The 25,779-nt window shown below is 40.9% G+C and overlaps 1 protein-coding gene across 3 annotated transcripts in view; it reads right to left on the bottom strand.

Annotated features, from left to right (window-relative positions):
- Positions 1-25,231, bottom strand: part of ano10a (anoctamin 10a) — a 43,937-nt gene extending 18,706 nt beyond the window's left edge. The window contains exons 1-11 of one of the 3 annotated variants that reach the window (XM_088602236.1): positions 25,079-25,231; positions 21,917-22,066; positions 21,076-21,273; positions 20,496-20,630; positions 19,175-19,294; positions 18,163-18,732; positions 16,882-16,937; positions 16,302-16,376; positions 15,764-15,940; positions 15,358-15,549; positions 12,863-12,991 (exon numbers count right to left, since the gene is read on the bottom strand). In XM_088602236.1, coding sequence (XP_088458362.1) covers positions 12,863-12,991; positions 15,358-15,549; positions 15,764-15,940; positions 16,302-16,376; positions 16,882-16,937; positions 18,163-18,732; positions 19,175-19,294; positions 20,496-20,630; positions 21,076-21,273; positions 21,917-22,066; positions 25,079-25,085 — 1,809 coding nt within the window. In that variant the 5' untranslated portion in view covers positions 25,086-25,231. Of the gene's footprint in view, positions 1-12,862; positions 12,992-15,357; positions 15,550-15,763; positions 15,941-16,301; positions 16,377-16,881; positions 16,938-18,162; positions 18,733-19,174; positions 19,295-20,495; positions 20,631-21,075; positions 21,274-21,916; positions 22,067-24,409; positions 24,704-25,078 lie in introns of those variants that run through there. The other 2 variants (XM_088602237.1, XM_088602238.1) reach the window with 2 other exon arrangements.
- Positions 25,232-25,779: the final 548 nt, after the last annotated feature.

Genomic DNA, 25,779 nt, shown 5'->3' with positions numbered 1-25,779 from the left:
TAAGAAAACATTCATGACTATGTAATTTTTAATTCTCTTTTTATCATTATGCATTTTCCCAAAACCAAACGAAGACCCTCACACCAGGAAGACAGAGTGAGAAGAAAGCCTGCAATCCAGGCGGCTCCAGCGGTACAGTCATTCCCCTCTCCCGTCACGAGGGCGTCTTGTAATCGACAGCCGGGGAAGACGTGCCAGGCTCAGAAGGAGCCGATGCCAGGGCTAATGAAGAGTGAAGCTGCCACCATGCTGAGAAACAGGTTCTGATTGAAAGGTGGAGGGAGGTCTGGCTGTGGACTGCGCCCGACACTCTGATTAATAAGAAGCACTACAGAGTGCCGACTGCTACGGTATCATTGCAGATTCGCTATTCGTGTGCGTTTGAAAGAATATGGGCAGTGCTACAGTTTTAAAAAGATTGTACATCATTTTTCATAGTACATTAAAACTGAGTTGTGTTGAAGCCTTCATTCGTCATTCTCAAAAAGCTCATCCATCTGCTGAGGGAATTTTAATTTTCTTGTCTACCCTAGCAAAAATAAAATGACTTCACTATCCATTAGAAATTAGAAGGTAGGTGGCCACAACTAGGCAACACTTCGGTCATACATTTCAGAAAAATTGAATTTGATCAATAAAGCAGATGGATTACAGTATGAGACTTGAATACAAAAATCTTACAGAGACTCATCATGACGGTGTTCATCAGAAATCAAACTGCCTTGCTGCAGGAATAAAATCAGTGGAAAAAAACAAACGCAATGTGGAAATTTGCTTTGCTAATTCCTGATTTACACACCCTTGTTTTAATGAAAAGGAATTTACCAGAATTTCGTATTCATTCCATATCATACCAATCATTTCAGAATTATTTTTAGGTCTGAATATAAAAGACTTTCAAAATAGTGCACAGCATTCATTGTCAAAGATCACAGCAAGTGCGGCTATTCTAACAGGACATTCAAGTAATGAATGAAGAGACATTCAAGGAATTAAGGAAGTTTGAATTCATACAACCTATTCTTGCATGCAACCTGGTCCTCAAGATTATAAAAAAACTAAAAACATAAAAACAAGGTTTGAAGAGCAGCTCTAGAAATGGCAACTCTGCACGGTCCCAAACTTCTGGAGTGTTGCACACAGTTCTGCCTACACTGTGCTGTGCGATCCTGGCAAATACTTATCAAAAATAGAGTCAAAAGGTAGCCTCAAAACTCTTACAGGAGGTTTCACTAACAATTGATATTGATGTTCCCTTACAATTACTTCCTGTACATTATCCTGTAGAGGTCCATTAGAGTTAGTGAACAACTTGAGCACTGAAAACAAACCTCTGGTTTTACAAAACTGTAGTGTGAGATCATATGTATGCAATCTGAAAAAGTAGTTCAATATCAGAAAGACACAGAGGAGTATTTTCATCCATCTGTTTATTTTCTAACTGACTCTTATGATCAGGGTTGTGGCGGAGCCAGAGTTTATCCTTGCAAGCAACTGACACAAGGCAGGCTACATCCTGGATGGGACACCAGTCCATTGCAGGGAAGGTACACAGATACACTCACGCCTGGGCCCAGAAGCTAGTTAGCCTACCAGTGTGTTTTCTGACTGTGGGAGGAAGCCAGAGCGCTGGGACGAAACCCATGTGAACATGGGGAGAACATGCAAAATCCATGCAGACAGCAGCCCAGGAATTGAACCCAGGACCCCTGAACTATGAGGCAGCAATGCCAACCCCTGCGGCATTATTTTATAATTTTGCTCATTTGACATTCTTCAAATAGCCTAATGGCCTGTGAATGAAAGAAAATAAGTCTGTATAAATGAATTAAGGAACCGGATAATGAATCTGAGGCAGAAGGAAATCTACTGCATTTAATGAGAGAGTAATGTGACATGCTCAATTTCATTCAACTTCTAATCACCCTAAAACACTCCTTCCGTTTAAAATAATGTGAAAGATATATCACACGGCTAAAGGTAAATTATGTTTCTTCCTAACCAATTTAATTCTTACAGCATTCTATACAAAGTCTGGGCCTCGAAAATGTGATTTTAAAAAAAGTGTGAAATTGTTCAAGATAAAAACAATTTGTACTAACAAAATGACACTGAATACTAACGAAAAAAAATACTAACAAAAGGACACTGAAGATAACAAAACCTCAAACACCAGACGAAGTTTCTTAAAAGACTCTGCAGTGTGTGATACAAAAGTTTCACATTCTACATCAGCCATCATGGGTTTTCATGGACTATAATTTACTGGTTTATTTTCAATAGTCCCCTCTTTACAACCATCTCAGATTGTTTCATAATAGTTTCATAAATTCAAGTTTATAAGAGATTAAAACCTCAAAACTGAACAAAAATGAATTGTACAGCATGCCTACAGCATTCAGAAAATTAATTTTGTATTATTAATGTATTTTCATACACACTTCTTTGAAAACAGAGAACCTAAAATGCACTCAAGGGAAAAAAAAACTTGCAATGTTACCTTGATTGACCCTTCTAGGTTCTAAATGAAATACAGAATGAATTAAACAAGTCATGCTCTTAAAAGTAACATATCTTTTTGAAGGCTCGTTCTAGAGATTAGACTGTCGGTGGGAAATGTAACTTTCATAGAAGATGCATATTTTCTCTCAGCGGGTTGCGTGAAGCCCTCAGGTTACGGAAGGAGACTGCCTTGTGTATTTACACAAGTAAGACATGATAATGTACACGGGAAGCTGAAACGTTACTTACAATTGTGGCCACTCATCTGCTTACTTAATACAGCAATTGCAAATAACATTCAAAAGAACCCCTGTTTAAAAGTCTTCTATATGGTATTTTTTTTCAAATTTTGTACTCTGCGTACAAAATGTGCTGAAGACTGGGCGTGTCTTAGGGAAATGACGGCAGATGTACACTAACTTCAAGGCAAGAGGACATGTGGAAAAGAGTAGAACCGGAGTGACCACAGATTGAAACTCGGCCGTCCTTCCCCCAAATACCTGCTGCTCCACGCTTGCAGATGGCAGGGAAAACAAATGTCAGATACAATTTATCTGCTCTCTACCTATCCCTACTGACTCGTTCCCTCCCTGGGGCACTTGGAAGCAGTCTTGTCTTGGAGATTAAATCCTGTAAACACCTACAAAAAACTTTTTTTTTTCAATATATTTCATGAGATTTCTTGCCACACACACACACCCTGAATGCCATTAGATAAATTAAGATGCCTGAAAAAAACCTGCTTTACTGTGCATCAGATAGATGAGTCTTCGTAGCTAAGAAACAGGCAGTCAGGTCTTTAAATGAAAGACATTCATTCTAGTATCTAGTAAGGATTCCTTCTCTTAATGAACCAAGTATGCCGTTCCCTAAATATTTCTGGGTGTCATTACTGTTTGGGCTCTGAATCTTTCTTCCTCTCTCCATTAACAATGTCGCCAGGAGTAAGATGAGATCAAACACTCGTGCTGAATGGCATCTTTATAGGAGACAGCACTCAGCTTGTAACACCTGCTCTCCATCAAGGCTACCAGCACAGCCTGATCAGATGTGTCTTATGGCGGAAAAGCTTCTGTGAATGAATACCATGTGGATATCTTCATTAGTGTTCTCTTTTCATGTCATCTGGATATTCAGTCCAAGCTATTCAAGATATTGTTTCAGCTTCAAGAAGTGGGCAGCTGTATGCCCTGTGCTATTAAATGCATCTTACCATGTTTGTCAACACAGTGCTTTGGCTGAACAAGTTACTGCACAAGGAGCATGTGTGAATGAGGTCTTTAAATCTCTGAGGGCCCTCTTAAGGTCAGCATCTTGACCTTGTTTTTCTAGGCCAACCCCTTAGCATGTACCCAAAATGTCACTTAAATATGCCAAATTTTGCAGAGGGCCCAACCCTAAAGGATAAAAATAACACCTGTAACATGGTTACCTAATGATTGCTTCCAGACTAGTTTGTCCACTTTCCACTTCACTGAAACAGAAGCACAATTTTATAAGGTCAGACTGCCAGGACCAATAAAAGAAAAGAAGTGACTGCAAAAATCACAATGGCAGGCACAAATACCCAAAATAGCGCCCTGAGAAAATAATTTAATGAGCACAAATGATCAAAACACCACATTATGAACAAGTAGGGCAAGACTCAATGCACATGCAGACCTTACCACACAGCATTGAACAAAACAGGATATATAAACCTTATGTTTTAACAGCAACCTTTAAAATTCCCATACAGTTAAGTTAAACTTTATCTTGCGAAAGACATTCAGTCTTATTCTGTACTACGTGTTAAAAGAAATCAGAAGGTGTCATTGAAAATGACAGATACCTCCCAGTTACCACACTGATCTGTACAAGCAACGTGAGACGCAGCTTCTGGGTTCCAGGCACCTTGTGTTTATTCACACTGCTACAGACTTTATTTCGATAGAAGCAAACTTTGATCAGATCTGTACACTACATTGCCCCTACACCATAACTCCTGGCTCCAATACTTCCAAAAAAGCTAAGTGGAAAAAAAGGCAATGAAAAAAGTCAAAATGTCTGAATGTCAATAACAAGAAGGCAGTTTATCAGTTTTCGCAGGGTTCTTTGGGGGATGTTTAAAGATATCCATTTTTATATCTGTATGCATGTGACACACCAGGAATGGGGGAGGGGTGCTAGCAACTTACATTCTCAGCTTTCTGGCAAAAACTGGAACACAGAAGCTACAGGCGAATGTAGCACTTAGTCTTGTGACGGTTATAAAAACCTTCAAGTGTTTCAAAAGCAGGCAATTATTTGAAGTTACAAAAATGAAGGAGAGTGTCCCAAATTTTCCCTGATGTTTAATACAACACCAGGTTACCGGAGCACAGCAGGCAACAGCTGGACAAGGGGTCTGAGAATAAAAGGCAGCTAATCCAGGACTCATTTACAAACACGTCTAAGGGGATTATAATGATTCATGCACGCAGGTTCATTTATACTCGAGGCACACTGAACCCATGACAGGCCTCATTTACGCACACAGCACTTGCTAATACAATAGCTCAGGCAGACACACTGACCCACAAATATTTAGAGAAACATTGTTATTCTTCTGCTCGGTGTCCCTTTTTTTCATGACAATTTGCAAGGCTGTAAGCTAACGTATTGACCGCATCCGGAGAGGAGAGATCAGAGAACATATTCTAATGCTAAAGCACATTCCAAATAACCACGTGAAAGTTAAAGCGCATGCAGAAAACTGCAATTTAGAATTGAATAAGAAATATACAGTGCAGGGAAATAAAAATACAAAACTTTGACAACATGCTGTGCATCAGCCTCAACAATTGTATGCCTACAGTGTAAACAATTATCTCAGGCATGAATTTGATACAATAAAATTGCATTCTGCAACAAAGGATATTTTCTTAGAACTTCAACCTCCCGTAACTGCAAAGGAGCACTTACAGTGCCTTGCGAAAGTATTCGGCCCCCTTGAACTTTTCAACCTTTTGCCACATTTCAGGCTTCAAACATAAAGATATAAATTTTTTATTTTATGTGAAGAATCACCAACAAGTGGGACACAATTGTGAAGTGGAACGAAATCTATTGGATTTTTGAAACTTTTTTAACTAATAAAAAAATGAAAAGTGGGGCGTGCAAAATTATTCGGCCCCCTTGCGTTAATACTTTGTAGAGCCACCTTTTGCTGCGATTACAGCTGCAAGTCGCTTGGGGTATGTCTCTATCAGTTTTGCACATCGAGAGACTGAAATTCTTGCCCATTCTTCCTTGCAAAACAGCTCGAGCTCAGTGAGGTTGGATGGAGAGCGTTTGTGAACAGCAGTTTTCAGCTCTTTCCACAGATTCTCGATTGGATTCAGGTCTGGACTTTGACTTGGCCATTCAAACACCTGGATACGTTTATTTGTGAACCATTCCTTTGTAGATTTTGCTGTATGTTTGGGATCATTGTCTTGTTGGAAGATAAATCTTCGTCCCAGTTTCAGGTCTTTTGCAGACTCCAACAGGTTTTCATCCAGAATGGTCCTGTATTTGGCTGCATCCATCTTCCCCTCAATTTTAACCATCTTCCCTGTCCCTGCTGAAGAAAAGCAGGCCCAAACCATGATGCTGCCACCACCATGTTTGACAGTGGGGATGGTGTGTTGAGGGTGATGAGCTGTGTTGCTTTTACGCCAAACATATCGTTTTGCATTGTGGCCAAAAAGTTCGATTTTGGTTTCATCTGACCAGAGCACCTTCTTCCACATGTTTGGGGTGTCTCCCAGGTGGCTTGTGGCAAACTTTAGACGAGACTTTTTATGGATATCTTTGAGAAATGGCTTTCTTCTTGCCACTCTTCCATAAAGGCCAGATTTGTACAGTGTAAGACTGATTGTTGTCCTATGGACAGACTCTCCCACCTCAGCTGTAGTTCTCTGCAGTTCATCCAGAGTGATCATGGGCCTCTTGGCTGCATCTCTGATCAGTCTTCTCCTTGTCTGAGCTGAAAGTTTAGAGGGACGGCCAGGTCTTGGTAGATTTGCAGTGGTCTGATACTCCTTCCATTTCAAGATGATCGCTTGCACAGTGCTCCTTGGGATGTTTGAAGCTTGGGAAATCTTTTTGTATCCAAATCCGGCTTTAGACTTCTCCACAACAGTATTACGGACCTGCCTGGTGTGTTCCTTGGTCTTCATGATGCTCTCTGCGCTTTCAACAGAACCTTGAGACTATCACAGAGCAGGTGCATTTATACAGAGACTTGATTACACACAGGTGGATTCTATTTATCACCATCAGTCATTTAGGACAACATTGGATCATTCAGAGATCCTCGCTGAACTTCTGGAGTGAGTTTGGTGCACTGAAAGTAAAGGGGCCGAATAATTTTGCACGCCCCACTTTTCATTTTTTTATTAGTTAAAAAAGTTTCAAAAATCCAATAGATTTCGTTCCACTTCACAATTGTGTCCCACTTGTTGGTGATTCTTCACATAAAATAAAAAAATTATATCTTTATGTTTGAAGCCTGAAATGTGGCAAAAGGTTGAAAAGTTCAAGGGGGCCGAATACTTTCGCAAGGCACTGTACTCTAACTATATTCTTCTCTAACTATAAAAATCAGGGGATACCTCACCTGAAAACAAAATTTCAAAACATTCAAGAAAGAAGACTTTCAAAACCATAATTCCATTGTTAAATGCAAACTGGAACACTAAACCATAGAGGATTTCTAATTCACCATTTCAATATCTGAAGTTCTACAATGTTAGTTGTAGCTTATTTAAAACCTTCCAATTTCACGTACAGACTGATGTGTGTACTTAAGAAATCAGAGTGTGTGGCACATGCATAAATCACAGGGCTGCATGACATGGTGCAAACTGAGAATACTGGGCAACAAAAATGTAAAACATACATAGTGACAAATGAAATTCACAAAAAGAAGTACATTTTTCCCACTATTTCACTGTCCTGAAATACACTAGCTGCGCTAGACTCTAAATATACCAGCATATGTAACTACATTTAATAACAGTTAATAAATGTTATGGCACTCAGTAGCACATGGCAGGTGTTTTAAGCGGAAATATGGCTGTTGTCAGGCGGGCCATGGCTACAGTGAGTGACATCAAGTGCTATTACTCAGGTTCCTAAGACTTCTTCAGTCTCCGTGACTACCCTGTTGCTTGGTTACTGCTCTCTGAAGCTCTCCATAATGTAATTACCTGAGTGCCATACACCAGCTGAGGATTATGGGTAGCATCTTAGTCCAATAACACAACACGACTGTAAATGCCTGTTAGCATGGCACAGATGCACTGTAACAGTAAACATCAATATCAAATGGTTAATTGATCTTTTCAGCTAAACATTTCTCATTAAGTACGGCTTATATGTGACATACTGAAAATGTTTACTCTAAAATAATCCGTATATGCGAAAAATGGTCTGTATTATTGAAAACCATGTGCACAGAGCGCCCTAATGACATGACTCTTCAACAATTCAAAATACGAAATACAATGAGAGTGCAATAACAATTAGAGACTGCTGGTAAGCAAGTTATTTTTGGGAGGTTCGTAAGCGTTGCACACACCTGTTACACTTAACACCAGCCCAATGTGGTGTATTCAGCGGGAAGAAACCAGGCAACCAGCTCCTGCCCACAGTGAATAAAGTGTCCTCTGGAAATGTGAGCATCTTGGGTTGCTTCCTGGTAATTAAGCCCTGAGCCCACAGTCACGTACAGCACTGTGACAGGCGAGAGAGGCACAGCACAGGTCCTGTAAGCATCTCTCACGACTACGACTACCAAAACACACAGGGGTCTTCCAGAAGTTCCCTCTGCCACCATGTTGCTACTAATCTCATATACAATAAAAACCTTCATGTTTAATGAAGAAATAATACTATTGTGATTAAAAATGCTGTCTCTAGATATATAGTCATTACTATACAATGCACTGTAGGTTTTGCAATCCGTACAGTATCTGTCTCCATCGATCACTGCAGTAATGATGAACATGCATCTCCAATCAGACCTCATTCTGTCTCTGCTCTTGCAACATCAAAACAATCACGATTATTATGAGCCCAGAGCACTGATACAGATGCAACATTATGCTGTTAAGATACAATTACAAAGCGCCTCAGGCACTCTGGGATCTGAAGATCTATTGTTGTGGAATAAGACAGACAAAGACACAAATGATGTGCTTTTCTACTTTTGATAAACTTGATTAGCAGATTTTTTTAAGCTTGCAAAAAGAGATATTTCTGGAGTCATTTCATAACAGAACCCAACCTCTCACACATTTTAGATTTGCAGCAGTTATTATATACTGTATGCGTACTGTATAACTGAAAATGCTTCTTACACTGAGAAATGTACACTACAGATTTTATTTTTGAATATGGCTTTCTAAAATTGTGACTCAGTGAAGTCTATAATGTAATCCTTTTTTCTAAAAAAAAACAAAAAGTGGCTCAGTGACAGTAGAACAAAATATGCACGTTATGTCAATGAATATCAGAGGGGTATCAGTGATGCTCATTTTACATAGTCTAATCAGGAAGTGAGCTCAGACTTTCTGAGGTGACAGTAAACAAAGGAACTTCTCACATCTTACAGTCCCTTAATCTGTTAATTCAAGAACACCACGACAATGGTATTAAGTTGTGTTACTAATTAACAATGGAAAGGTTCAATTCAACTCCAAAATGATTTAATCAAAAAACACCTAATTTTAGTGTAAAAATATTAGTCCTGATTATGACATTAAAAATATATCTACCAAAAAAAAAAGGCCTGCTATAAAACTGAACTTTACTGTCCTTATAGTTCAGGTGGGGAGCTGTGTCAGCATGCATAGGCCGCAAAGGAACAAGTAATAAGTTTATTCCATGCTGAAAAAAGAAGAAAGAAAAAACGTTTCGGCTGTAGAAGGCCTATCTTTGGCTCTATTTCTCATGAGTGAATATCTAATATCTGTTAAAGAGAGGATTATCTCTCGTGGGATATATGATGTGCAACAATAGGTTTTTAATGTGTGTACAATATATTTAAAAGATAAAGCTTCAAAGAAGCATCGCAAGGGCAAGAGCATCATTTAAAAATAACATGCACGGATATTTATATAATGACTTGCACAATTTAGGAATGCTGGCGAAACAGGTACAATTCTTCACAAGATCGCTAAGACTATTAATTCAATAACTCTCATCAACAGTGATACCTGTTCTTAAACGTTAAGTCAAGCCTCATGCCAAAGAATGCCAGGGAGAAAAGCTTTATCTTGCCGTTCTGGGGCAAAGTGAATATTTTGTGCACACTGGCTGAAACAAATAATTCTGATACCAACACAGACTGACAGCACTCTGTCCTGTGAGAGCTGATTATTACACTACAGCTTTTCTCTGACATTTTATTTGTATTTTTCTAAGAAAAAACAAGGCTCTTACAGTTTTAGTACTTACAGTACAAACATTTCCCATCCCAGGAAAGACAGATCTCAAATATTGCAAGTGATGCTCTTGCCCCACCTGCTGGATATAAAATATGTCCAGGCCTGGCTCTGAACGGAAAGGTTCTCATGACCAAAAAAATGTTTTTACCATAAATGATCAAGCTTAAAAAAAGGAATTAAAAGACTTTCAGTAAAATCATGGTTCAGTGTATTCTGTACAAAATCTACATGACAAACCGTTCTGCTGCTTCCTCCCTCATCGGCTCAAAATCAATTAAAACAAATCCCATGACAACAAGATACACAAAAAGCAATGAGATGACAATGGCAATGTATCCGGCAGGATATACATCTACACAACAGATGATCACATCTATTCAAGATCATCTGTCGAACATCTCCCAGGCTCCTCTCTTGCATGCAGAACAAATACCAGGACAAACAATGGACAAAACCACCCGTAAAAAGATATGGCAGTGTAGGGGCTCCACCAGATTCTGGAACAGCTTCTCAACACCCTGGTGCCTACTGGCACCCACTCCAATTCCAGAAGCAGGGTCTCACCTCCCCCCGTGTTTAGTGTATATTGCGTGATGTCTTTTTAGTACTATTCTGTAACGGTTAAATTGCACTATGTATATATCCTGTGTACACTGCCTCTGTTCCGTCGTAGTTTGCACTATCTTATTTATTCATATTAGTATCATTAGTCCTGACTATGTCAGTGTCTTGTATATAATTGCACCGTGGACCAGGAGGAACGATTTTTGTATATATATGGCTGGAATGACAAATAAACTTGAACTAATGGGCCACTGCTCTCCTTAACCAAACTGGCATCTGCTACCCGCGCCTGAAGATCTGTTCAGTACAATTAGGATAAACACACAGTGTCCAAAAGATTAAACTGCCCCACCAAATAAAACAAAATAAAGGTTTACTTGAGGAACTAAGTCACCTTTATAAGATGTGGTATTTTAGCCTCTTGTGAATAAGCTGAAGAACCGCTACTTCTTAAATGATGACATACAAATAAAATAAATCAAAATCACCGTTTATGTTGACATGTTTCAGTCATGAACGCAGATCTACGAAACAGGCCTTATGTAGCACCTTTACTTTCCCTGTTTAAAAAAGAATGCTTGAATTAAAACCTTCACAGAGACATCCTCTAAAATTAACAATAGATAATACAATAAAGCAACAGCAAACACGGCTCTTCACAAACAGTAATGCACACAGGTTTTCACTCTCCCAAACCCCTCCTCATAATCAGACAACTGTAAGGCACATATTGAAAACTGCACATACGCACAATAAAAAATAAGCCCTGTGAAAATACACAAAGACCTAAAACCGATGCTGGAATATCATTATTCCTAGAAAACACACAGCAGGAGAATCTTGTGGCAGCTGTCGTCTGTAGTTATTCAACTTCTTTTTCCACATTACTAGTCCTTTAAGAAAAGTGCTTGGAGGAATTTCAAAGCAGCCATTCAATCTCATCTTTCCTCAAGGATGTCACACTCCAATTTTCTCAGCCCTTTTCTTCTACAGGGGAACAGGATGGTGCTTATACATGAAAATTAGAGAGTCTAGATACTGTACATCTGCAGTGATATGTTTTTTGTTTCACAGCTTACAGCACAATCTAATTTAAGAAGAAGTAATGAGTTATAAACCAGGGTAGACATAAAATGGTTATGTGATAACCTCATGAAGCAACGGATGTTATTAGTTAGCTCACTACACTGAACACTTCATAAATAATTAAAATCTGCCATGTATCAGATTAAGATGTTTTCAATATAATAGTGCCCATTTAAAAATGTAAATGTTAAAATATAATCAATGTCCTGTTTAGTCACTGATTTTCTTTAGACTTCGTACATGAGTCTATCAAGACAGTATCACACTTTATCTACTGTACACATTCTTTATTATAGATTGTGACACCAATACTCCTGCAGATCTACTGAAAATGCAACACTACCAACTGGCTTTAAAAAAAAACATTAAAAACATTTACAAGTGGGAGGAAACAACATAAGAACATAAGTGTTCACAAGGGAGAGAGCGACATGTAGCCCATCTCGCTCATTTGTGTTTTCAATTGCTAATTGATCTGCAAATCTCATCCACCTCTTTCCTTGACAGAAGCCAGGGGTTGAGTATTATACTACCACAAAAGCCTTGGTTTACTCAATTCTCCTTTATCACCAGCTCACCACACTGTAGAACAATTAAGCTGGCAAAATAAGATCCTAAAGAGCTTCTCTCATCTCACTTTTCATAAGGCACAACTGTAAAATCACCGTCACTATGCGAGATGGATATGTTCGCTCATTTCACAACGTTCTACTCCTCAAATCTGAGCGGACCGAACGTATGTTTCTCTATAGTTAGGAGACTTCTGGGCCTCGTGAATGGCTAGGCTAATGAAAAGCCAGCTGTGGATCGGACTCTCAGAGCAGGCTTGCATGACTGCCTCCAGGAGCAGGCCGAGATCCGGCAGCCAGATCTCCCAGCTCTTGGCAAACACTGACCCTGCTGGCTTCCCGTGGGCTTGCAGACATGTGGATTTGTCTGTGGGGAATGAGCCTCTGATCCCATCAGCTATATATACCTCCAGAAAGGAGCTGTGCTGCCTGTGATGTGTGAAATGACGTGCTGGCTCAAAGCTGGGCGGGTAGGAGGAGTCTTCCTGAACTTCCTCACCCTCCCCTGTGTGCGGCTGCAGGGTTCAAAGCAGCCATACAAAATAACGCACAACTGGGTTTATGGGGTGGGTATAAATAAACAACAATTGAAGATTTCTAAAGCACCAATCTATATCCCGACCGTAAAAAGAGGAGTTCACACCACTGCACTGTGTTCTGAACGCTTCAGGAAACGACCATACCTACCTCTGCTGCCACCACGATCAGGATGAGCTGTGTCTCCGAGTCCGGGAAACATGACTTCACTTGAGGAGACATTCCAATGAGGGCGCAGTTGGTGATGACCGCAATGACACTCATCGTTTCGAACGCCAGCTGCGGGGTGCAAGACATACCAGAAGTCATCTGCACTGCTGGATAATAACTTCTTTAGCTATTATAACTATGTACCAGTTATTATAGTTCTTTTAAGAAACTTTTTTGTTTTTCTTACGGATTTGAGCTGGAAATAAATAATACAAACCTTAATTCTTATGGAATATTATTTTCCATAGTTCGATTAGGTAGCTGTGTCAGTATGCATAGGCTGCAAAGGAACAAGTAAAGGTTTATTCCTTCTGAAAGGAGAAGAAAAGAAACAACGTTTCAGCTGTGAAGCCTTCTTCAGGTGTGACACACACCCTTTCTCCTCTTCTCTTTTCAGCGGGAATAAACCTCTGTATTTTCTATTTTCACACTTTGGTTTCCACATGTCCTTTCATATCTAAAATAGCTTTTGGAAAGCATCACATTACTGGGGTACAAGTCACTACTGGGAGACTCAGAAAAACAGTGGTGAGCCTGAGCACAGATCTTATAATGAGAGTCGAACAACTGCAGTTTTTTAGACAGAGACATTGATAAGCCACTGAGATTTATTTCCCACAGCAAACATTTATCAAAATAAATACATTGGTGTGTAGGAAAATACACATGAAAACTATCTTTTTTTTTTTCCAAAGGGTTTTCTCTGTAAAACACTAAAGAAGAGCAGCAGGTCAAACTTTCATTCACTCTAGTAGTTGTACAGACTATACATTCACAGCAGAACCAAATTCTATATTTTCTGACAGTATACTCTCTCAAATTCCTGCATAACAAATTACTCTGCTTTCCTATAAAACTGAGTACTGCAAAGTTGCCTTTTTAAATCTGCCATATTTCATGTCAGTAAATGTCCAGAAGAAATAATATATTTCCTCTTCCTATAGATGAGTAGTTCATTTATCTTAAAGAGCTGATTAGATCATTAGAAATTTCCAATAATTTCTAAATGGCTTCCATGCTGTTGATCCTGTTTAAATGAATTTCACACTAATTTAATATTCAAGCAAAAACAGTTTCTGGAAAGTTTCTTATTGCCAGGAAACATACAGGGGAAGCAAATAAACATCTCATCATGTCTTTGTTACTAGGTCAAATACTATAATTCAAAAGGTAATGGCAAAGCACACAGAACACGAATGGCATTACATCTCCATTAAATCCTTTAAGAGAACTTAAGGTCCAGTCATCAAAAGATGACTTTGAAAAGACTTAAAATGCAGTAAGGATTTGTTGCCTCATACAATAATGTTGTACACCATGTCACCTAGTTAAGGTTCCTATTCTGAACCACTTTTAAAAACTTCAGAATCTTCTTAAACTCTTGTGGATGCACTTCTTAAAAATAGATAGATTAAAACCTAAAATAATTTATATTTAAATAAAGCAGAAGCAACGTTTAGCTAAGGTTGGTGTTCTTGACCAGGGATTCCCACAGAAATAATGAGCTTACATTAGTGTCTGATACTCAAAACAGTAAATATAGCATGAACACATTTCTTCTATCGAATTAAAATGCAAACAGAAACCTTTTTATAATAATGGTTCAGTAAATGTTACAATTACTTCTAAAAAGAATTACACCCTGAAATGCTTTAATTCATCAAAATGTCTGGTTCTCCTGGTACATGACTGTCCTTGAAACTAAAAGGTAATAAATGAAGAAGAGGCCATTAGATTCACTAAGCCTGTGTGGTAGTTAGCAGCTCATTCCTCCAGAGATCTCAGCTATCCAAGTGTTAATGAAAGCTAGGCTACTGGTGCAGACAACATGGCCTTAGCCTTGATGTAAAGAAGCTCCTTCTGTTCTCGGCCACATCACATGTAAATTCTTTCATCAGTGGCCTGATTTCAAAACGGAGATTTACTTTCACAAACGGTAATTCACAGCTACAGTCGTGGGAAAAAGTACTAATGTTTGTTAAAAAGAAATAATTGCAAAGTGCATTGAAAATGGAGAACAGGAGGCAGGTTTCACACAAGGGCTTGTGGGAGACTGGAACAAGCTACACGGTCATGTTCTAGAAGCTGACACACCGGCTTCCTTCCAGAAGAGCCTCAGACCAATTAGCAACTGGTAACAAAATAAATCTTAAGATAAATACGTTTATCTTAAGTTCTTAATATGTCAGGTGCTATTAATTCAAGGAAACACTGTGTGATATACAAACACAGCAGAGGAGCCAGAGGACAGAAGCATTCACGACCCAATTCTGTTGATTATCACAGGATGAACGGGGAAGATGAAACATTTATCATTCTTATTTCTAAATACATATAGCAGAGTGCAAAAGGTCATGATTCACATTCACACAGACTTTGTGTTCAGTACTTGATGAAATGCACGGGTAGATGGATCGTGAATGTGGCATCATTACCTGCCAAACTCCCATATTGGCTGCAGGCTCCGAAAAGGGTCTTTTGAAGACTTGACACATTTTCAAAGCATCCGAATAAATTTCTGTGAAATTATTCAAAACTGCCAGCACAGCTGCAAGAGGGAAGACGCAGGAGAAAAGGCTGACGTAGCCAAACTGCAGGAAGAGCTCCAAGTAATCATCAAACGTTCCCTAGAAATGAGAAACAGGCAAAATAAAATCAGTCGGAAGTGAAGTGCGCACATTTTAATTTGTACAGTAGGTTCTAATTTCACAGACAATTCCAAACTTAACCTATGGTATAATAATGACAGACAAGCTGTCCTTACCAGCAATGCTTCAAGAGACACTCCTGAGGAAGGGTGCCTCTGCATACTGTACCCCACATCGTGACCCCTGAACTCACCAAGTACGTGCTCATGTCCACTTCCAGCTTCACCTGCTCGGTCCAGGGCAGCTCCACCGGGGCTCTCCTCACTTGCTTTTGCACCTTCGTGTTGCGTCTCTTCTGGAGCCAGAAGGGAAGGAAGGCCTCCACCATCTGATTGAGTATTTGGGATGTTATGAGAAGCGTTGCGAGACTCTGAAACCGGAAGAAAGACGCCGCAAGGTCATCAGGACAAGTCAAACAAGGAGTCAGGAGCGTTACTGTCTTTCAGCTGCATGTGAGGTCTAATCTATTTTGTAGTGTGCAAACAGTGAACAGCTCACTGGAACAATATATATTATACATAAACACTAAATCACCAGTTCTTAACTCTGCAAAGGTGCAATGACAGTTACTAATTAACAGGTTTCAGATAAAAGGCAGCTGGAAAATCTCAAAGTGTCACCAGGGAACATGGAGCCACATGGTCACCAGGACATGCATGTCAAGCCTGCCAGCACCTACTGAGCTGCTGCTGGTTTCTGCTGCTCATGTGGCATCGGTGACTGCTCCTCACCTGTCTCAAGAGCTTCATGTCATGAAGCACAAACGCAATGTAGAACAGAGATGCAAAGCAATTCAAAAAGTTGAACTGCAAAAGAACAGAAACAAAATTAATAGGGAAGACAAGTGCAATAGCATTTCCATAATTTATACTGTACAGTAGGTCCCTGTACATATACACTGAGACAGTGTGATTCATATGAGATGCCCCAGGTAAAAATAATAAAGGTGTTTCAAACTGTTATGGTTCTAAAAATACAACATACATACAGCATATTAAAATAGACTAACTCTCCACTAACTGGAATTCTCCAAAAAGAGATTAAGAACAGGACTGAAAAAGTCACAGCATACAGTACACAGTCTGAACTGTGATGGACAATTAATGAAATTCTGCTTTTGAAATCTGAAAAACAAAACAAATTCTAGACAAAATTTATTTTCTAGAAGAAATACACGAGCTAGGCAGGGTCACAGGTTGTGTCATATTAATGGCAGGTAACTATAGGACTTCAGCCATTACACAGCCTAAAACTACAGGTGTTAAAAAGAGCACCACACTGATGAGGAAAGGTGAAGCTCCAAGTACTCACCACTAAAACCTTCAGGATCAAATGGTTTTGGTATGATGACTCCAATCTATGGTTTTCTATGTGAAAAAATATAGGGTCACTAGTTGTTTAATTTATTAATTGAAAGGCTACATTCTACAAGTCTACCGCATTGTTGACTCCACACATACACACTATTCTGGATAAAGAGCATGTAGGAATAAGAGGTGAACTATACAAGTGCATAAAAGTATATCAATTCAGAATGTAATGCTTGGCAGCAATCAGTCTCGGTTGCAAATGTCATGGAAATATTAATTTTCAAGGAAGCCACAAGAGAGAGTTCTCACCTGAGTAAGGTCTTTATTTCAATATTGCAATATTTGGAGCTCTGTTGCCACTCTGCAAAGTGCATCAGAGAATTGAAATGGAAATCTAATAAGTAAATCGAATCTTAAAATGTAGAGAGCTTTGCAAAAAATATATATTGGTGCTTTTAGAAAATATATTTCAAGGATGTGCTATGGGCAGAATTTTAGAAAACAGTGCATCAACAAAGTATGCCCTGTTTAGGTTACTTTAGAAGACAATGTACCAAAACAATATATGCTGTCTCGGTCATTAGATTAGCCAAAAGTAACTGATAAGCTTTGAAAAACAAATCTAGTGGTGCTTCTCCTTTCGTTTTATGATGTAATCTGTTTTGTCTTAGGGAAAGGGGAAGTGTTAGAAGGGACAAAGTGCTGAGATTTCTCTTACAGCGCAACATCTTATAAAAACCCTGTCCTGCTTGTAACAAATTGAGTCTCTGATGCACTTTGCAGAGTGGCAACAGGGCTCCCAATATTGCAATACTGAAATAAAGACCTTACTCAGGTGAGAACTCTCTCTTGTGGCTTCCTTGAAAATGAATACTTCCATGACACTTATCACAGATATCTGGTAAGTGAAACGACATACCTGTCAAAGATCCACATATTATAACACACAGCCCTGGCTTTTTAACCACATAAAGAAATGACATTTTTTAGGAACCATGGTCATTCCCCTCTGTCTCCTACTTGGGAAAACAAACTAGGCTCTTGAACTAGGCTTGTACTAGAACTCATCAAAATCCGTCAACGACTTCAATTCCATTACTAACCAAGGTAATGAAAACCCGGCACGTCGAGCGCCAATGGGCTTAATTCAAGACGACGCACTGAGAATTAAGGAAGAAAAGATTGTTCAGGCTAAACAAAAAGCTCAGATTTAACGCACTTCCCAGTGAAGAACCTCAGGTGACAGGACTGCAGGTGCCAAGGCAGCCAGAGAAGCGCTCACCCCACTCAGTCAGGAACTCTGCCGCGTAGCGGTACAGCCTGTTCAGGACTTCGATGACGATGGCGTATATGATGCTGGGCACAAACAGCCCTGCGCTGCTCCACATGGACTGCTCCTCCTCGTGCAGCCTCAGAGCCCACTCCTCCATGGAGAAGTAGATCATCATGACGTAGAGGGAGCCGCAGAGGCACAGCAGGACGAAGGGCACAGACACCAGGTAGACGCGCAGCTGCCGCCTCAGGCTGGAGAAGGTGGGCTCCTGCCGGCCCGTGACCGGGTTGTAGCCCAGCACGCCGTGGAAGCCCGGCCGCGGCTCCTCGAAGGCCTTCTTGCGGCAGAGGGTGCCCCAGCGGTAGGCCAGCGCGGCGCAGCACCGCTTCCACACCTCCAGAACGACCGTGGACCACACCAGGTTGAACAGGGCCAGGAGCACGTACTTGTCGTAGTCCTCCCAGGCAAACAGATAGTAAGGGACTCCGATGAGGGCCATAGGCACTAAGGCGAACGTGAAATACTCCAGGAACCCAAAATACAGGGCCAGAGACTCCCCAAAGTACCGGCGGATTTCGTCTGCGTGGGAACAAACTCAGAGTTAAACAGCACCGCCCAGAAAAGGACCAAAACACTTCCCGTATTCTCCACGTGAGCCTAAAGAGTTTCTCCAGCCATCAACACCGTCACGAGACGGAGGTGCTTACATGGTTGTATGAATTCACATGACGCATCAGCGACAGAGGCAGCAGTGCAAGCTTTTGATCGATGAGAATTAAAGCACAGGCAGTGCTCGTTTCATTCATGACACCAGTACTTACAGCAACTCAGACGATTAACTTTCTATAAGAAACTTTTGCTTTCTTATTGGGCCTGAATACCGACGCTGGTCACTGTGATAGATTCCAATTTTTGCATATTCTATTTTTTCTGAACTATGTTTATAATGGCATTTAGTACAAGAAGACAATTCAACTGAAACAATGAATGACTCTCCACCATGACTTTTCAGGACACTTACCTAGAGGTTGATATTTAAGCCTAAGCTTCCCATACCACGAATGAGAAAGTTTTTTCAGTTCTTCTTTGTCATGTAGCGGAAAAACTTGGACCAAAATCCCTTTGGACAGCAGTCTACGCACTTAATAAAAAAGAAGATAATTTCTGTTAAAGACTGGAACAGACACTGCCGGAAGACAGTGTTAAACATATCATTTTATTTGCTTTAAAAAGGCAAAAAAACGAGAGTTTAGCATGTAGAAAGTGTGATATGAAATTTTTCATTTTTGACCGTTTTTGATTGACAGGCGCGTGCTGACTACCAAAAACTGCAAAATTGGGACAATTATTTTTCTCAAGAAAACAACCAAACAACGCTTCTCCTGCATTTCAAACACATCCTAAAGCACAGCACACGCATCACAAAATCTCTAGGTGTTGCTCAGACGCAAACCCTAACTCGGGCTCACATACTGTAACTTCCTCTCATGTAAGTGCCCAAATCATGTTCTGTATGAAACAGTAGCCAATGCATTTTTAAGATCAGTTTAGGAGATTGTGTTCTGCTCTTTTAGTTTTTTTTAACTGATTTTTAACTGCCAGTATTTCCTATAAATCATGGCTGTTTTCTTTAGAATTTGATGGAATTTTTAATTTTGCTTTGTTAACAGAGCTGGCAACTAAACGCTTATGACTGAGTCAAAGAGGCTGACATTATTCTCCATATTTTATATGAATGCTGGATTTTGTAGTGTCCAACAAAATGTTTGGCTGAAAACTTAATGGCAATCTAGCCAGTTTCAAACAATCTTGGAACTGCTCAAGTTTAAAGCACAGATGGAAAGACACAAACTGGACGTGAAATGCAGCTGCAAGAGATGCTTGTGTGGACCAGTAGGTGAATCTTGTTCCTCAGGATCAGGATTCCCAAGCCAGTACCTCAGTTTGGTGACCAAAAACACCATCATAGGAAGAGCTTCCCTTCAGATGAGGTATTAAGCCAGAGTCTTGACTACTTGTCACTGATCATGAAAGACTGAAGGGTACGAGTGGAGGTGCTAGCCCTGGTGTGCTGTTTGCGTGGGGTTTGCACTGTGTCCTCCCTGGTTTTCCAAGTCATTCCTCAGTTCTCTACTGGTGTGTTGTGCGGTGAAGCTGCTGGTGCAGAAGGGCTCCACCCAGCAGGTGCTGTACTTCAGTGGCACAAGAAGTGTCTCCTCCCAGACATGTAAAACACTGTGCGATATTCTGGGGCGAAAAGCACTAAACAAGTGCAAGGAATATTATTAAGCACTCCCCCCACATCTCTAAAGAAGACAAAGAGCTCTGTGACTAGCACTTACAGATTGACTTTCCTGGGTACAGCTTCACTTTCGCATAGCCTGGGACACTGTTCTCTTCCTTGGCTCTCAGAGTATCCAGCTCATGCTTAATAATGTACTGACACTCCGCCACACTGAGGAACTCATCACTGTCACCTGCAGAAAAACAACGACAGTCTTTAACGTCTACAAGTATAGAATCCGTGCATACAAAGACAACATTTGATTTTAGACAACATAAAAAGGCTATTTGTTTGATCTAGCCCTTTTGGAATCCAAGGGTCTCATCCAGCTGCGTTATTGCCTGTGTTTAATAACAAGACTGCCTGGCATTAAGAAATGCCTCCTGTTCTCAGTCTCCACCTGGGGACTTGTGTTCTGCAGTTTCACTATTTATTCTGAAGACGCCCACTGGAACCTCGTTCAGTGATTCTGAAAACCTGGATCAGGTCCTGTCGCAGACCTATCGGCTGAAGACTACCGATATTTAGTTTGAACATAATATTGAACAACACCGTGACTGCTCTAACCTAACTGTCGAACTAGTCCACTTATCTGAAATACCGTCCTCAATCACACTGATGTGCGCCGATGCCCTTACCCTTGAAATCTTTAAAATTGTTCCTGTTAACAAACGTAAATCCTCGCATCGACCCGTCGTTGCTTTCCTTCACCAGGCCGACGTCCTCGGCGCCACTCAGCAGCCTGTCTCTGGAGGCCCCCACGACAAACACGTTGGGGTTCCCTCCGCCGTCGCCCCAGCCATCCTTCGGCAGCCGCCCCACCAGCAGCTCCGCCCCTTCGAGAGAATCACTGTCAGCCAGCGCGGGCCCAGCCGGCGACCGACACCGAACAAATGGCGGGCCCCGACACGCAGAGAGACGCGTCCACGCGGCACTCCTGTCCAGTACAGGCCGATCCCAGAAACGGACGAGAACAGGTCAGGCCAAAAGATAAGTTTGCCAGCTAAAAACATAACCCCAGAAAGCGTAACAACCGACTGAGACAGAAACAGCACATGACTGGCTCCCTGTGTAATTGGAAGCTTCCACAGGATAGAGAAAAGGAAGCTTCTACCGAGGCAAGCATATTGGATTAAGAACTTGGAAATGGAAGGCGGGGTGAATCCTTGATTTAACCCAGACCTTAAACTGATAAACATGTTTAGCATCTCTCCCTTATATCTTAAAAGGCTCCAGGGCAACTACAGGAGAGCTGTGTGAGGAGCAGTTTTGGAGTGATATGGTTAGCTCTTCCACAGGCTGAAACAGGAAATGGAGTTAAACTTCAGAGAGTAAGAAATAACCCTGTAAACTAACGAATGCATGACGGCACAGACCTATAGCCAGTCGGTTGTTAATTGATGTCTACACACACACACCCTGTCCTTGATGCTCTTCCCACACAGTGAAGACATGAACACCAGTGTCTGCACTTCTTACCTCCATTCTCCTGCTTGTCCCGTATCTTCTCAAGTAGCCAAGTCACAGCTTCTTCTTTGGTGTCCTCGACCAGTTCAAGGACCACCAATGGAGTGAATGAGACGCCATCACTGGGAGAATTCGACAAGCCTCTTTTCATTTCCAGGCTTCCTGAACAACACAACAGGGGAAACTCACACAAACTGCCGGCAAGACAGGTGGTTTGGTCTGGGAGACTTGGCAGGACTGTTAAATTGTTAAATTGATACCATTAGGGGGGTCTTACTTATGGGGTGGTCACCCCAAGAACAAGAGCTGGGGGAGTCCCAGTGACCAAAGGGAGGGCGAACACATTTGAATAAGAACTGTTTCCAGATAGCTGCTCCTCCCTAAACAAAATGAGCTATTCCAAACTGCACTTGGAGATTTCTAACTTACACACAGTATACAGAGTACATGTGTTGTACCTTGATGCCAGTTTAACCACTGTCTTGTGACTTCTCCTGACCTTACTGGTAACCCCTGCCTTGGGTGAGAGAAGACTTTCAAGCTCAAATCGCATCACAACCTAAGACCGGCAGTATCACAGGACTGTCTGATGAACAGAGAAGCGCTCTTCCTCTGTATCCTCAGTGTCCCTTGAGTGAATCCCTCAATCTCTCGCTCTCTCTCTCCAGGACTAGCTCTTCCCCCTGTTCTCCTGAAGGGCAATAATCCCAAGTGAGGCTGGAGCTACTTCTCCTGCCTGCCATTCTGCGCCCAATCACGCCGCGGGGTGACAAGCCACCCCAATCTGTACATGCAGGCCGGCACGCCCAAACAGACGAACTACTGTAGGCAGTCACCGAGAGCGTAGAGTAAAATAGTTTAAAAACATTTTTTTTAATTAAAAACTCAAAGAGACAAATAAAAAAAGACGATATATTTATTTCAATATAGGTGCGTAAGGGATTTCTGAGTGTTACCTAATGCCTCAAACGCACTTACAAGACCGTTAGATATGAACTTCAGTTTCAGCGCGTCGTGACTGCCCAGCGAAGGGGCCTGTGTCACAGCCATGGAGCCAGGGAGATCCCGGGAGAGCGTCTTTCAGGATTATAATCCAGAGAGCGAGAACCTTTGAGTGCTGTTGAACCTTGGCTGTGCGGGACCAGTATAGTGATGAACTTTTCTTTTTTATAAGTGGCCTGTGCGTGCGACAGAATGCCTAAAAGATGCTTTTGTCATTTAATTTGTCAGGATATATTTGACAATATCGTCACGATTTAAAGAGGTCACAGAATTGAAAACAAGGTAGAAATCTAGCTGTTTCCCGAAGTGTGGGCGGGCCGCGGGGGACAGGGGGTCGAAAGACATCTTCTTCTCTGGTCAATCACAACTGAAGAACAGACGTCTGACTCACAGAGAGACACATAAAAAAGACACAAAATGACACGGGGGAGAGAAAGGTCACAGAGCAGAAATGGAGAAAGGAAGAGGGAATTCACAGACGGGAACAGAGCCAGTAGGGGAGTGGACCTTGTTCTGTTCTTAGATTTGGTGATGGGTTTTAAATCAGGTAGATTGAGTCCCTTTGAATATTGGACATCCGGGATCATAGGGAGAGAGAATTAACACTGGGCTGTAGTCGGCAGGGTATTATTATAAACTAATATGCTCTTCAACAGCATTGTAACCATTTTGGATGTTTCCTTCTGTCTCTGTAATTAGCTAGAATCGTAATATCTCAGTAAAGTTATTTTTTACTGAACACTACTGGATAGGTTTGTGTCCTCTAAGATTAATATTGAATTTTAGACTGCTCTTTCCCTAGTTAGCCGTTTAAAAACAGGGCCATTGATTTTTTAATTTACTGATCCTCAAAATTAAGTAACAATTGGAACCTGAATTTTGAAAAAAGATACACTTAAAGCCTTTTCCTAGTGCAACACTGTACAAAAAAGTATCATATTCAGTACATTATGTTTTGTTCTATGTCTTTGTGCAATAAAAAGGCTTCTTTGCGTTTATATGTGAAATGAAAGATATCAACAACTCTCGATCCAAAACTAAATTAGTGACCGAGGTTATGCTTATCACAATTCTCCAAATAAAAATAAGCACTGAAGAAATAAACTGCGTGAAACTCTCAGTGTAGTTTCAACTGAAGACTGTCATGCCTTTACATCTTGATATTTTAAATTGAGACCAAACATTATATTTTAATAATTCAATATTATACACAGCGCTGTTTATTAATCAACTCACAATACGGGGGACATGCAAGATACCCGAATCTGCTGCTATTAACTGCATGGACTTGTTTCAGGGCGGAGTTTTCCTAAATTGTACCTTATAACTTGCCGTAGAGACACATATGTGTAAAACATTCAGAAGATATCAAGCCTAGATAGTTACTGACAGCCACAAACCTTCTTTACGTCCTGACCCCATTATAGCACGTAAACACTCAATGTCGAGACGTAGGCCCCGTGTTTGAGTAAATGTCAGCTGTCATTGCTTGAGAAGACTTACCCGTTCCCAAATTTTTCTTCCTGGTCTGCGATAAGGAAATGATTACAAAGTAATAAAATGTGACCACTGTATCAGTGTTTGTTACAGTGAGACGGACGGGCTACTTCCCGGCTGTTGTGCTCGGCACTTACCGAGCTCTGCTTGGTGGTGCGCCCTGCTGCTTCTCCACGTCACCGTGCACTGAGCCGGGCGGAGGCGCAGCAGAAGAGCTGGTCCAGTCACTCACACACACACATCCACCCAGCCTGCCTGCAGCGCCCGGACCGCAGCTCAGCAGCTCAGCAGCTCGGAGGGAAATCCTGCACCGCAGTTGACACGCTAGTGACTTTCTTTTCCGAAAACTGAAGGTGAAGGTGGTTGCAGAGTAATTTCCCCGTATGTGAATAATAAGGCGGGCCAACGCTGGCTCTGTTTGGGGGTCAGGAATTCGTTCTAAAAGCGTTTTAATGAGGAGTGTTCATGTTTGTGAAAGATGAACTGGGTTTGCATTATTTTCTGGCAAGACTGGACTAAGACAACTTTATCTACCTGCCAAGAACTGAAGCTGGTTTAAGAGTCTGTCCTGGAAAGTTGTACACATTTTATTTCGTTTTTTTTTGTATTAAAAGAGAAAAATAATGCCTGCAGTTTACAAGTATAGCAAAGATAACATCATGTGATCTTCTTTACCTTGCATTCCTGTGTTGGGAGAGTTTTTGTTTCTTCTTCGGTTAAAGAGAGTCAACTTAAAGTCCAGACCGCCTGCCCTGGCTCATCCTGCAGTCATGTGAGCGTGTTGTTGAAAAACGGGTCTGAAACATCGACATTATTTCATAACTGGAAATACGTTGCTCAATGGATTTATCTAGATGTAATGCCCGCTCACAAGACATGTTTTTGTGGTCTGGGTGAACAGTGATTTATTGAAATCTCCGTAGCTGTATTGCAGTGTTAAGGTAGCCATTGGCAGTGAGCAGTGTATAACAATTTTAAGAAATGTTTGTTCTCGATCATGGAGCAGAGAAGTAATATTCTGAAGCCAAAATATTTCTATAAATGTAAAACTAGATTTTTTTTTATTTCAATCTGACTTTTTCCATCAGTTTTACCAACACATTATACTCTATTTCAGAAACAAAACCTGCTAAAAACATCGTTTTCACAATTTCAGCGGAGGCTAATGACATAAATGCTCATTATGCATAATTATGCATATACAGTAGGGTTGTAGGGAACGGTATAGTGGGGGTAGTATTTTGTGTGTTCCTAGTTCTTCTGTGTTTAGTAAATAAACATACTGCGTTCTAAACCTAGAGCAGCCTGCAGACAAGGATCCCACTGCCAATGTAACCGGATTTTCTGTTCCTATTTTCCGTCTGAGGATAAACGTT

The sequence above is a fragment of the Lepisosteus platostomus genome, chromosome 12 (assembly GCF_059453375.1).
Source record: "Lepisosteus platostomus isolate fLepPlt1 chromosome 12, fLepPlt1.hap1, whole genome shotgun sequence".
Lineage (NCBI taxonomy): Eukaryota > Metazoa > Chordata > Actinopteri > Semionotiformes > Lepisosteidae > Lepisosteus > Lepisosteus platostomus.
Note: the sequence above shows the minus strand (reverse complement) of the source record. Positions and strands in the feature narration are given on the sequence as shown.